We start from the raw sequence: 13167 nt of genomic DNA, 5'->3' as shown, positions 1-13167 counted from the left end.
CTATATGCTGTCTACAGGAAACACATCTTAGACCCAAAGCTAAACATAGGTTGAAAGTGAAAGGTTGGGAAAAGATATTTCATGCAAATAACAACCAGAAAAGAGCAGGAGTGGCTATACTAATATCCAACAAGTTAGACTTCAAATGTAAAACAGTTAAAAGAGATAAAGAAGGACACTATCTACTAATAAAAGGAAAAATTAAACAAGAAGACATAACAATCATAAATATTTGCGCACCGAACCAGAATGCCCCAAAATACGTGAGGAATACACTGCAAACACTGAAAAAGGAAATAGACACAAATACTATAATAGTTGGAGACTTCAATTCCCCACTCTCATCAATGGACAGAACATCTAGACAGAGGATCAATAAAGAAATAGAGAATCTGAATATTACTATAAAGGAGCTAGACTTAACAGACATTTATAGGACATTAAATCCCACAACAGCAGGATACACCTTTTTCTCAAGTGCTCATGGATCATTCTCAAAGATAGACCATATGCTGGGTCACAAAGCAAGTCTTAACAAATTTAAAAAGATTGAAATCATACACAACACTTTCTCGGATCATAAAGGAATGAAGCTGGAAATCAATAATAGGCGGAATGCCAGAAAATTCACAAATACGTGGAGGCTCAACAACACACTCTTAAACAACGAGTGGGTCAAAGAAGAAATTGCAAGAGAAATTAGTAAATACCTCGAGGCAAATGAAAATGAAAACACAACATATCAAAACTTATGGGATGCAGCAAAGGCAGTGCTAAGAGGGAAATTTATTGCCCTAAATGCCTATATCAGAAAAGAAGAAAAGGCAAAAATGCAGGAATTAACTGTTCACTTGGAAGAACTGGAGAAAGAACAGCAAACTAATCCCAAAGCAAGCAAAAGGAAAGAAATAACAAAGATCAGAGCAGAAATAAATGAAATTGAAAACATGAAAACAATAGAGAAAATCAATAAGACCAGAAGTTGGTTCTATGAGAAAATCAATAAGATTGATGGGCCCTTAGCAAGATTGACAAAAAGAAGAAGAGAGAGGATGCAAATAAATAAGATCAGAAATGGAAGAGGAGACATAACTACTGACCTCACAGAAATAAAGGAGGTAATAACAGGATACTATGAACAACTTTACGCTAATAAATACAGCAATTTAGATGAAATGGACGGGTTCCTGGAAAGACATGAACAACCAACTTTGACTCAAGAAGACATAGATGACCTCAACAAACCAATCACAAGTAAAGAAATTGAATTAGTCATTCAAAAGCTTCCTAAAAAGAAAAGTCCAGGACCAGATGGCTTCACATGTGAATTCTACCAAACGTTCCAGAAAGAATTAGTACCAATTCTCCTCAAACTCTTCAAAAAAATCGAAGTGGAGGGAAAACTACCTAATTCATTCTATGAAGCCAACATCACCCTCATACCAAAACCAGGCAAAGATATTACAAAAAAAGAAAACTACAGACCAATCTCTCTAATGAATATAGATGCAAAAATCCTCAATAAAATTCTAGCAAATCGTATCCAACAACACATTAAAAGAATTATACATCATGACCAAGAAGGATTCATCCCAGGTATGCAAGGATGGTTCAACATAAGAAAATCAATTAATGTAATACACCATATCAACAAATCAAAGCAGAAAAATCACATGATCATCTCAATTGATGCAGAGAAGGCATTTGACAAGATTCAACATCCTTTCCTGTTGAAAACACTTCAAAAGATAGGAATACAAGGGAACTTCATTAAAATGATAGAGGGAATATATGAAAAACCCACAGCTAATATCATCCTCAATGGGGAAAAATTGAAAACTTTCCCCCTAAGATCAGGAACAAGACAAGGATGTCCACTATCACCACTATTATTCAACATTGCGTTGGAGGTTCTAGCCAGAGCAATTAGACAAGAAAAAGAAATACAAGGCATCAAAATTGGAAAGGAAGAAGTAAAACTATCACTGTTTGCAGACGATATGATACTATACGTCGAAAACCCGGAAAAATCCACAACAAAACTACTAGAGCTAATAAATGAGTACAGCAAAGTAGCAGGTTACAAGATCAACATTCAAAAATCTGTAGCATTTCTATACACTAGCAATGAACAAGCGGAGGGGGAAATCAAGAAACGAATCCCATTTACAATTGCAACTAAAAGAATAAAATACCTAGGAATAAATTTAACTAAAGAGACAAAAAACCTATATAAAGAAAACTACAAAAAACTGTTAAAAGAAATCACAGAAGACCTAAATAGATGGAAGGGCATACCGTGTTCATGGATTAGAAGACTAAATATAGTTAAGATGTCAATCCTACCTAAACTGATTTACAGATTCAATGCAATACCAATCAAAATCTCAACAACTTATTTTTCAGAAATAGAAAAACCAATAAGCAAATTTATCTGGAAGGGCAGGGTGCCCCAAATTGCTAAAAACATCTTGAGGAAAAAAAACGAAGCTGGAGGTCTAGCGATGCCAGACTTTAAGGCATATTATGAAGCCACAGTGGTCAAAACAGCATGGTATTGGCATAAAGATAGATATATCGACCAATGGAATCGAATAGAGTGCTCAGATATAGACCCTCTCATCTATGGACATTTGATCTTTGATAAGGCAGTCAAGCCAACTCACCTGGGACAGAACAGTCTCTTCAATAAATGGTGCCTAGAGAACTGGATATCCATATGCAAAAGAATGAAAGAAGACCCATGTCTCACACCCTATACAAAAGTTAACTCAAAATGGATCAAAGATCTAAACATTAGGTCTAAGACCATAAAACAGTTAGAGGAAAATGTTGGGAGATATCTTATGGATCTTACAACTGGAGGCGGTTTTATGGACCTTAAACCTAAAGCAAGAACACTGAAGAAGGAAATAAATAAATGGGAGCTCCTCAAAATTAAACACTTTTGTGCATCAAAGAACTTCATCAAGAAAGTAGAAAGACAGCCTACACAATGGGAGACAATATTTGGAAATGATATATCAGATAAAGGTCTAGTATCCAGAATTTATAAAGAGATTGTTCAACTCAACAACAAAAAGACAGCCAATCCAATTACAAAATGGGAAAAAGACTTGAACAGACACCTATCAGAAGAGGAAATACAAATGGCCAAAAGGCACATGAAGAGATGCTCAATGTCCCTGGCCATTAGAGAAATGCAAATCAAAACCACAATGAGATATCATCTCACACCCACCAGAATGGCCATTATCAACAAAACAGAAAATGACAAGTGCTGGAGAGGATGCGGAGAAAGAGGCACACTTATCCACTGTTGGTGGGAATGTCAAATGGTGCAACCACTGTGGAAGGCAGTTTGGCGGTTCCTCAAAAAGCTGAATATAGAATTGCCATACGACCCAGCAATACCATTGCTGGGAATATACTCAAAGGACTTAAGGGCAAAGACACAAACAGACATTTGCACACCAATGTTTATAGCAGCGTTATTTACAATTGCAAAGAGATGGAAACAGCCGAAATCTCCATCAACAGAAGAGTGGCTAAACAAACTGTGGTATATACAACGATGAAATACTATGCAGCTTTAAGACAGGATAAACTTATGAAGCATGTAATAACATGGATGGACCTAGAGAACATTATGCTGAGTGAGTCTAGCCAAAAACTAAAGGACAAATACTGTATGGTCCCACTGATGTGAACAGACATTCGAGAATAAATTTGGAATATGTCATTGGTAACAGAGTCCAGCAGGAGGTAGAAACAGGGTAAGATAATGGGCAATTGGAGTTGAAGGGATACAGACTGTGCAACAGGACTAGATACAAAAACTCAAAAATGGACAACACAATAATACCTAATTGTAAAGTAATCTTGTTAAAACACTGAATGAAGCTGCATCTGAGCTATAGGTTTTGTTTTGTTTTGTTTTGACTTTACTATTATTACTTTTATTTTTGTCTCTATATTAACATTCTATATCTTTTTCGGTTATGTTGCTAGTTTTTCTAAACCGATGCAAATGTACTAAGAAATGATGATCATGCATCTATGTGATGATGTTAAGAGTTACTGATTGCATATGTAGAATGGTATGATTTCTAAATGTTGGGTTAATTTCTTTTTTTCCGTTAATTAAAAAAAAAAAAAAAGAGAAGGGGTAATTGGAGCTGAAGGGATACAGACTGTACAACGGGACTGGATATAAAAACTCAGAAATGGACAGCACAATACTACCCAATTGTAATGCAAAAATTATGTTAAAACACTGAATGAAGCTGCATGTGAGGTATAGGTTTTTTTTTTTCTTTCTATTAATGTTTTAATTCTTATTCTGTTGTCTTTTTATTTCTTTTTCTAAATCGATGTAAATGTACTAAGAAATGATGAATATGCAACTATGTGATGTTATTAAGAATTACTGATTGTACATGTAGAATGGAATGATTTCTAATTGTTTTGTTAATTCTTTTTTTAATTAATAAAAAAAAAATTTAACTGAAAAAAATAAATAAATAAATAGTCTTGACAATCTAGGGAAAAAGCAGTCTTCCACCAAAAACAACAACAACAGCAAAAAACAAAAACCAGAACCCAAAGTATAAGGAAGAGTAGAATGAAAAGTCAAGTAGTATCTAATACTTAATGTGTGTATGTATATACTTTTAATCATAGAAGCATAATATATTTTGCATACACTTGGAAGAAAATTCTAGAAAGACTGCAGGCATCAAACAAGGTAGTCCAGGGCAGTAAACTGCTCTTTGATTTATAATGACGTGGTAATAAAAGGAGCTAGAAGAATAAGTCTAATTTGGGCAGTCTGGTGGTCTGCAGCTCCGACCACCCTAAGGGAGGTTCTGAGTGGAGTCAGGAAAGAGATGAAAGGTCATTTGTTTCCTGTGAATATATAAGGTCAGGCATGCCTCTTGATAACTTTTGGGTTACTTCAGGCCCAATAGATCTCATTCTTAGTTAGTACAAATAAATCAGTGTCAATAGATTTATGTTGCTCCATCTCCCATGTCTCAGTATTACTGCAGGGACTGGATTTTAGGCTGGGAGATGGGGTGTTCACTCCTAGGCAGTGTTGTGCATTGAACTGTGGTTGTAGAGAGTGTGACACCATCCTGCTATAAAGAAGCTCCTTCTCTTATTTCTTAAAATTGCCAAGGAAGGGCCAGTCCTCCTGGAGTAGGAAGTAGAAAATGGAGTGTTCAGTAACACCGATAGATGGATGGTTACACTTTGTAATGACTACAGAAATACAGGGAAGGGAAAGAACAGAGAGTCACGAGAGGAAACAATGGAGACCTAATTCAGACTGGGCCGGGCAGGGAATGCGTTTCTAAGGACTGGTTATCTCTAAAGTCTCTATGGCTATTTGATTCGGGGGTGGGGTGGGGTGGTTTATATTGATTTTAATTGGATTGATGAAGGAAGACCATATTTTTGAGTCTCTTATTTCAGTTTTTCCTGTCGCAGGTCAATGTCTTGTCTGGGTCCAGTGTTCTTCCCCAAACTGTGAGAAATGGAGGCGGCTAAGTGGGGACGTTGACCCCTCAGTTCTCCCAGATAATTGGTCTTGTGACCAGAATACAGGTAATGGAAATGGTTTGTTTGCTTTTAAATTTTTATTGTTACTGTCTTTTATTTTCCTGTAGGTAACCTTTAGATTAAATATGACATGGATATAGCTTCCACTCATGTGGTCCTTGTAGTGTTGGGGAGAAAAGAAGGGCTCTTTCTGTCACATCAAGATGAACTGGGCCCATTCATTATATCTTTGAATGGATTGTATGGTGTGTGAATATGTCAGTAAAATTGTGTAAAAAAAAAAGATGAACTGAGCATAATGGCCTGAAAGAAGACACAGAGTTATGTTGTAAGGAGAGGTATGAAATTGAAACAAATGAACTAAGTGAATTCTGCATTCTTCAGCATTTGTCTGGCCCTGTCAATCCTGATTAGATTGTTGTATTGGGTTAGTGCATATGGAGGGATATGGTATACATATGGGGAAAAACAGGTAAGAGATACATTAATTTAGAATCCTGAACTCTTTGAAACTTTCAATTTGGAAGGGATTTTGGTAATCTAGGCCAGCCCACTTTGTTTTATAGATGAGGAAACAGTCTCAGAGAAGTTGCTGTCATGTTGTTATATAGGAGCAGAGCCAAAGGCGGATATAAGCAGGTGCTTGGATCTCTTTCCATAAAGAGGGAGCGCGCCTGCTTCTTCTGGCTGTGGTTGCATTTCCTTCATGGATCTTTATTGTCCTTTTTCTGTGTCCTTCTCCCAGACACACTTTTTTTGTCTCCTTTGTTACATGTATATGCTGCTTTCTTCTTGTTCTCTCCCCGTCCTTCATCCAGATTTTCACTTTACGAGTCTCTTCCCTTATCTGTATTCCTTCTCTCTATTGGCAGACTTGGAGTATAATCGCTGTGATATTCCCGAGGAGACCTGGACAGGGCGAGAGAGTGATGTGGCCTATGCCTCCTACATCCCAGGATCCATCATCTGGGCCAAGCAATATGGTTACCCCTGGTAGGCACCTGAGATAGCCAGAGCATCTCCATGAACTTGGGAGTAGTAGATTCAAGCAGGGAGGGAAGGAAATGGAACATATTTATCATGGGAATGATACCTGCCTTAGAAAGGGCGTTGGGTGAGAGAGAAGATAAGAAACTTTGAAAGAGCATGTTTTCCAGAGATTTGGTCTGACAATGCTATCCCTTTAGAAAGGGGAGGGTGGATCCCAGGCATTTTAAAAATACATTCAGACGTGAGAAACCTACAAAGTAAATAGAACAAGGAAGAATAGGATCACTTCTTCTTTGGAGATTCCCCTTGCCAGAAGATTTTGTTCTCAGAGTTGTGGGCAAGCACGAAAGGCAAAGATATTGTTATCAGGAAGATTCTGAGCTTTGAACATCGGTCGACGTCATTTCAGTCATTTGGAAGCAATCACTAGAAAGGGTTGACAGAGGTCTATCTTTGGAATCCTTGGTTTGAAAAACTTATTGCCCCTTTCTGTACATGAATATTGATGAGTCTCTGTTCTGTTCATCTAACCTAATCTCTTCCTTCCCCTGCACCCATCTGTCTTCTCCAGGTGGCCAGGCATGGTAGAATCTGATCCTGACTTGGGGGAATATTTTCTTTTTGCTTCTCATCTTGATTCCCTGCCGGTGAGTTTCTCCTTGCCTAACAGCTCATCTCCCTTATGGAGCAAGAGGTTCAGGGTAGGTAGGTTCTCAGGTCCAAGTAAAGAATAAATCCATTCTGCCAGATGTGGAGATTTACAAAGTCATAGCCAGCAGACACGAGCAGAAACAGACACTTAACTGGAATAAGAAACACAGAAATAAGTATTCACATAGAAACACACTTGTAACTAATTAAATATTTATCCATCATTAGGACTTTTATGGGCAGGATTCCTAATGTCAGAATGGAAGGATAGTGGGATGAGGTGGGTAGGTGAGTCAGACTTAAAGGAGCAGATGAGGCCTGACATCTCCTTCATTGTGAATTCCTGGTTCTCTGCCTGTCTCTTTTGGCTAGAGGGACACAGCAGGGGGAGGAAGAGGAGGACTTAGCAAGACCATCTTTTATTTCAGTCCAAGTATCATGTGACGTTTTTTGGAGAAACCGTTTCTCGTGCTTGGATTCCAGTCAACATGCTAAAGAACTTCCAGGAGATGTCCCTGGAGCTAGCTGGAGCGGTGAGCAACCTCTGGGGTAGTTGTGATACAGGCAACTTGAAAACTGAATTTTCCCTTCATTCAACCAGTTTTCTAACAGGGGAAGCTATGTCAGGAGAAAGTCCCATGTCTCACAAGTGTGTCAAGGGTGAGGTTATTCATGAGAGATTCTTCTTCCTACCAGGATTGCAGCAGAGTAATGACTTTTCTGTCTCCTTCCCTGCCTGCAGATAGCGGGCCTTCCAGAAAGACCCTCGTGTTCTGCAGTTTAGCCGAAGTAATTTAGCTGAAATGATGGCACGGGTTATCTTATAGTTTCTCATTCTTGGCCCTCTTGACATTTGGGGCCAGATAATTGTTGCGAAGGGCTTCCTGTGCATTGTAGGATGTTTAGCAGAATTCCTGGACTCTACCTGCTAGATGCCAGTAACACCCAACCCCTGTGTTGTGACAACTTAAATAATTGTCTCCAGTCATTGCCAAATGTCCCCTGGGAGCAATATTGCCGCTGGTTGAGAAGCAGTGGGTTAGTAGCTTTTGTTTCCCCCAGTGTTCACTTTGGGCTCTCCTAGCCTTACAAGTGGGCAGAGGCTCGGCAGCTCAGGGCCCTTGGGAAGTCAGGCAGTGGGTGTTCAGTCAATAGCTGAATCGAAAGAAACTTGTGAGACACGTAAAGGTGGAATCACCTGAACTCTTTTAATCTTGTGTTTTCAAATTTCCGTGGGATTCACTTTGGAGCGCACACCAAAATATTGGTGGGAAATAGTGCTAGGAATTGGTATTAGGAGGTTTGTTGGGAAGTGGGGGGTGGTGGTGTGTGTCTGTATGTCTGAGCCCAAAGATTTAAGAATAGAAGTATATCACTTAAAGGTCTTAAAGGTAAAGTATGGCAGGTGCAATATGTTGGGTCACTTCTCTAATAGTTATTTAGCATTGACTCTAATCTTCTTCCATTTCAGAAAAAATACAGAAACAAGGACTGCAGCCAGAAACTGGGGGTAGCCCTGATTATGGCTCAGGAGGCAGGACAGATCAGCATTCAGGTGGGAGACTGTTCAGACCTACGTGCCCCTCCTCTCTGGGACTTGTGACACAAAGCAAACTATACCCCCCACACTGCAGAAAACCAGGTGTCCTTCCCGACTCCACGGTTAATCTGAGGACTGCTCTTTCCTTCCCAGGCTAGATTCCCTTGACTTCTGAAATCATCCCTTCCTTTCCCTACCCTGGACAGGTGGGATGCTATCTCAGCCCAGAAGAACACAGTTTGTATCCTATCTCCATATTTAGCTCCATATAAGGCCTAAGCTCTGTTTTATGCAGAGCCACTTCTTACCCTCAAAGTCTACCTTTAGCAGTATGGTGGGGTGGAGAATGACAATAGAAAACTTTCCGTTCGCAGTTGTTTATTGAATTATAAATAAAGTAACCTGGAAAAAGAGATTATAATTCATTAGTCTTCATAAAAATCCAGATAAACTTAATGTGAAACTTCCAGGTACAAATGGTGTAGAAAATTGAAACAAATCTTTTCATAACTAAACTCTAGAAGAAAGAGGGTAAAAATAACCCCGGTAGGGTAGTAGGCTACTTGATGCTTTTGTTTCTTGGTTCCTCAGGAGCGGGTTAACTTGTTTGGTTTCCAGAGCCGATACGAATCTAACACTAGTGGGGAAGGAAAAGGTAGGAAAAGTGGGGGGGGGGGGGGGGGGGAGGGGGAAGAGGGAGAGGAGCAATCCCTTCATGGGGGCAGCGACTGAAGCTTCTTTATTTTTATATCCAATGTCATCAGTCTAGTTTTGGATTATATAACAGGAGGTTCTTGGTGAATGTCACTGACTGAGTATACAGGATGGGTGGGTGGGTGGAGAGAGGAATGGAGGAAGGATGGGCTGGGGTGGGGGTACATGCTGCATGGGGTGGACTTTGAAAAGGGTGAAACCATGATAATCTAAGATCATGTTTTATAGAGGAAAATACCAGGGTATGAAGGGCAGAGTTAGAAAACTTATTCTCTAGGATCAACTCCATTAACCACTATTTTATTGGACCAATTAATTAACCTTTCTTTCCTGTTTCTCTTCTAGACTTAATACTCTCTGGACCTAGAAGCCCAGAGAACTGCTTTTATAAGGAAGAGGAGGAGGAGTCAGAGGTGGAAGTCGGGGAGGATGAGGAAGAAGATAAAAAGGTAAGAGTAGCATTAGCTGTTGGTTTAAACAGAGATGTTGGGGTTTCCTTTTAGGAGATTCCTGTAGGACACCTAGTTAACATGGATTTAAATTTTCCAAGGAATCATCCTGTTCCAGCCTCAGGGTAGTCCAGACTGACTGGCTTTATTTCTTACAACTCTCCAGGGAAGATGGCTCTCCTCTTTCCTCACATCTCTACTTTCTTTCTTACATCTCTAAGAACTTCTTTCTTGATTATAATCTCAGTTCCTATTATATTTCTTTGGTTCTTATTGGAGCAGTTGCAGAGAATAGCAGGTTACTTGTCTCCACTCTCCCTTAGAAATTGAGACTCTTCACTCACTTGCTTCTTAGCCTCACTTCTCCAGGTGTTCTAGTTTGCAAGCTGCTGAAACGCAATATACCAGAAATGGAACGGCTTTTAAAAAGTGGAATTTTTAAAGTTTAAAGTTTGCAGTTTTAAAGCTGTGAAAATGTCCAAATTAAGGCAAGGCTATGAAAATGCCCAATCTAAAGCATCCAGGGAAAGATATCGTGGTTCAAGAAGGCTAGTGATGTTCAGGGTTTCTCTCAACTGGAAAGGCGCTTGGCAAACATGGTGATGTCTATTAGTTTTCTCTCCAGGCTTCTTGTTTCATGAAGTTCCCCTGGGAGCATTTTCCTTCTTCATCTCCATGACTTCATCTCCATGACTGCATGGGCTCCCTCGGCCCTGCAGCTTTTTCCAAAAATGGTTCCCTCTTAAGGGGCTCCAATGAGCAACCCTACCTTGAATGGGTGGAGACATATCTCAATGGAAACTGTGTAATCAAAAATTACCACCACGATTGGGTGGGTCACATCTCCACGGATAATCAAAAAGCTCCCACCCAGCAACATTGGATGACAATTAAAGAACTTGGCTTTTCTGGGGGACACCACAGATTCAAGCCGGCACATGAGGCATAAAGATTTTTCACTTTTTCTTCTAATTTTTAAAATTAATTTTTAAATTAAAAAAAAATAAACAAACACAAACATTCTTAACTTATGATCATTCCATTCTACATATATAATCAGTAATTCACAATATCATCACATAGTTGGATATTCATCATCATGATCATTTCTTAGCACATTTGCATCAGTTCTGAAAAAGAAATAAAAAGACAACAGGAAAAAATTCATACATACCGTACCCCTTACTCCTCCCTTTCATTGATCACTACCATTTCAATCTAAATTTATTTTAACATTTGTTCCTCCTATTATTTATTTTTATTCCATATGTTTTACTCGTCTGTTGATAAGGAATATATCATTTTTTAATGTGTGTGGCCTAGCTGTATTTCCTTGTCCTGTGCATAAAGCCTTGCACTGACTAGTACCAAGTGTGATGGGTAGATGACCACACACTTTTCTCTCTGTTCCTGCTGACTTGAACAGTTTCAGGCTCATGAACTTTAGGTGACTTCCCCAGGTCCCCCCGTCATCTGCAGCACTCCTCTCAATTAAAATGCAAGTGTGTGACTTAATTGATCTCTTTCTTATTTCCTCTCCCATCCTCAGGACCCAACTTTGCCTTGTCCCAAGACAGCTAAAATACAGACCAAAAAACTCAAGCCAAGAGGTAAGTAAGCTAGCTGGAAGTGAGACCTGTCCCACAGCTGAGGCGGGGCAGAGCAGAGTATAATAGGTCTGCAGGTATTACTGACAGTCTCAGCTCCAGAACCTGAGAAGACAAGAAGGCTAACAGTTGGTGTCATCTGGGGAATCAGCAGCCTCTTGGCTTTTGGGTATTAAGTTGTAAACACTTAGGTTAAAGATGTAATGTTTTAAATTCTTAGCCAAGAAGGATGACTTCCTGGAGAAGGCAGGCTCTGAGAACTATGAAGAGAGGGATAAGGTCCAGGGATTAGAAGAAGACATGGGGCAGGGTGGAAACTGAATGTGGGGAGTTCATGGATCCTTGCCAAGCTGTCTTTAGAGGAAAATAAATGAATTTCCTTACATGTTTCTTTTTTTGTGGGGGTGGTGTTGGGGAACAGGCATGGCAAATGGGCGAAATAGGACCCCTCAAAAGAAGATGATGAAGAGATCTCTGGGAGAAGACGCCACAGCACCTCCTGCACTCACAATGGGAAGGAAGGAAGGCCAGGGGAATTCAGATCCTGAACATCCAGGTAAGGCTGAAGACCCTGGAAGAACTATGGGGAAAATGAGGTCTGTGTCCACATTTCTCTGTCCCTAAATTATTATTATTTAAAAAAATATATTTTTATTGAGATATCTTCTAGAGACCATACAGAGTCTAGATTATTTTTTAACATTTCTACAGCTTTTCATTAAAGAAAGAATGAAAATTTGGCTAAAAGGGCATTTCTCACTGTGCTATACAGCATACACCGTAGACACTTAATAGTTTCTGATATGATTCAGTCCAGGCATAAGAGAACATTCAGGAGAAGGGAACTAATATTCAGTATTCCCAAGGGTTAGGTGGACACTTCTTGCACGTTTCCTTTAATTTTTTCAACATCTCTAAGACTTGAGTATTTGCAATTAAAGATAAGGAATGTGAGGCTCAAAGGGTTTAAAATTAGCTCAAGATCCATGTCTTGTATATGACTGATTCATAGCTTCAGGACAGGTCTTCTACTGAAATAGGTCATTTTGTCCAGAGATTTCTTGGAAATAGGAATTTTGGAATTTTACCTGTGCAAAGATGAGGATAGACTGACCTAATGGGACTCAGCTTTGTCACCTTTTCATTTAGGCCCTAAGAAGAAATTTAAAGCTCTCCAAAGCAAGACCCAGGTAACCTGCTTAAATGAGGAAAAAGGAGCTAAAATGATGCCAAAGGGCCCAACCCCCCTGGCTCCCCATGGGGCTTGTCCTGTGGTGCAGAACGCAGGACCTGGGCCCCAGGAATCACCAAATCCAGAGTCTGGAAGTGTGCGCCCTGAGGATGAAGCCTCCAGTTACCTGGACCTGGAGCAACTCATGGAAGATACTGGAAAACAGCCTGAGCAGAGAGAGGAGCCACAGGATAGAGACGAAGAAGAAGAGTCCCCCATGACCTTGTTTGAGGAATAGTTGGGTGGTCACACCCTCCTCTCGTTCTTTCACCCCCCTTCTCTGCAGTGCAGGAGGAAAAGCCTCTCTTTGGGGTCCCCGAGAAATTTATAAGCATTGGTGCTGTTAGTTGGCTACTTGGTTAAAGTCAAAGTTGTGCAATTATGCATGAATAAAACAGGCTGCTGGTTTTGTTTGTCTAA

General features: G+C 39.7%; 1 protein-coding gene across 12 annotated transcripts in view; it reads left to right on the top strand.

The window, feature by feature from the left end:
- Positions 1-13167, top strand: part of ZCWPW1 (zinc finger CW-type and PWWP domain containing 1) — a 27649-nt gene extending 14482 nt beyond the window's left edge. For all 12 annotated transcript variants that reach the window (XM_077140756.1, XM_077140757.1, XM_077140746.1 and 9 more), the window contains 10 exons: positions 5494-5610; positions 6438-6558; positions 7127-7202; positions 7635-7739; positions 8678-8761; positions 9338-9401; positions 9806-9909; positions 11459-11519; positions 11938-12072; positions 12666-13167. In XM_077140756.1, coding sequence (XP_076996871.1) covers positions 5494-5610; positions 6438-6558; positions 7127-7202; positions 7635-7739; positions 8678-8761; positions 9338-9401; positions 9806-9909; positions 11459-11519; positions 11938-12072; positions 12666-12985 — 1187 coding nt within the window. In that variant the 3' untranslated portion in view covers positions 12986-13167. The remainder of the gene's footprint in view (positions 1-5493; positions 5611-6437; positions 6559-7126; positions 7203-7634; positions 7740-8677; positions 8762-9337; positions 9402-9805; positions 9910-11458; positions 11520-11937; positions 12073-12665) is intronic.

The sequence above is a fragment of the Tamandua tetradactyla genome, chromosome 23, assembly GCF_023851605.1.
Source record: "Tamandua tetradactyla isolate mTamTet1 chromosome 23, mTamTet1.pri, whole genome shotgun sequence".
In the NCBI taxonomy this organism is placed as follows: Eukaryota; Metazoa; Chordata; class Mammalia; order Pilosa; family Myrmecophagidae; genus Tamandua; species Tamandua tetradactyla.
Note: the sequence above shows the minus strand (reverse complement) of the source record. Positions and strands in the feature narration are given on the sequence as shown.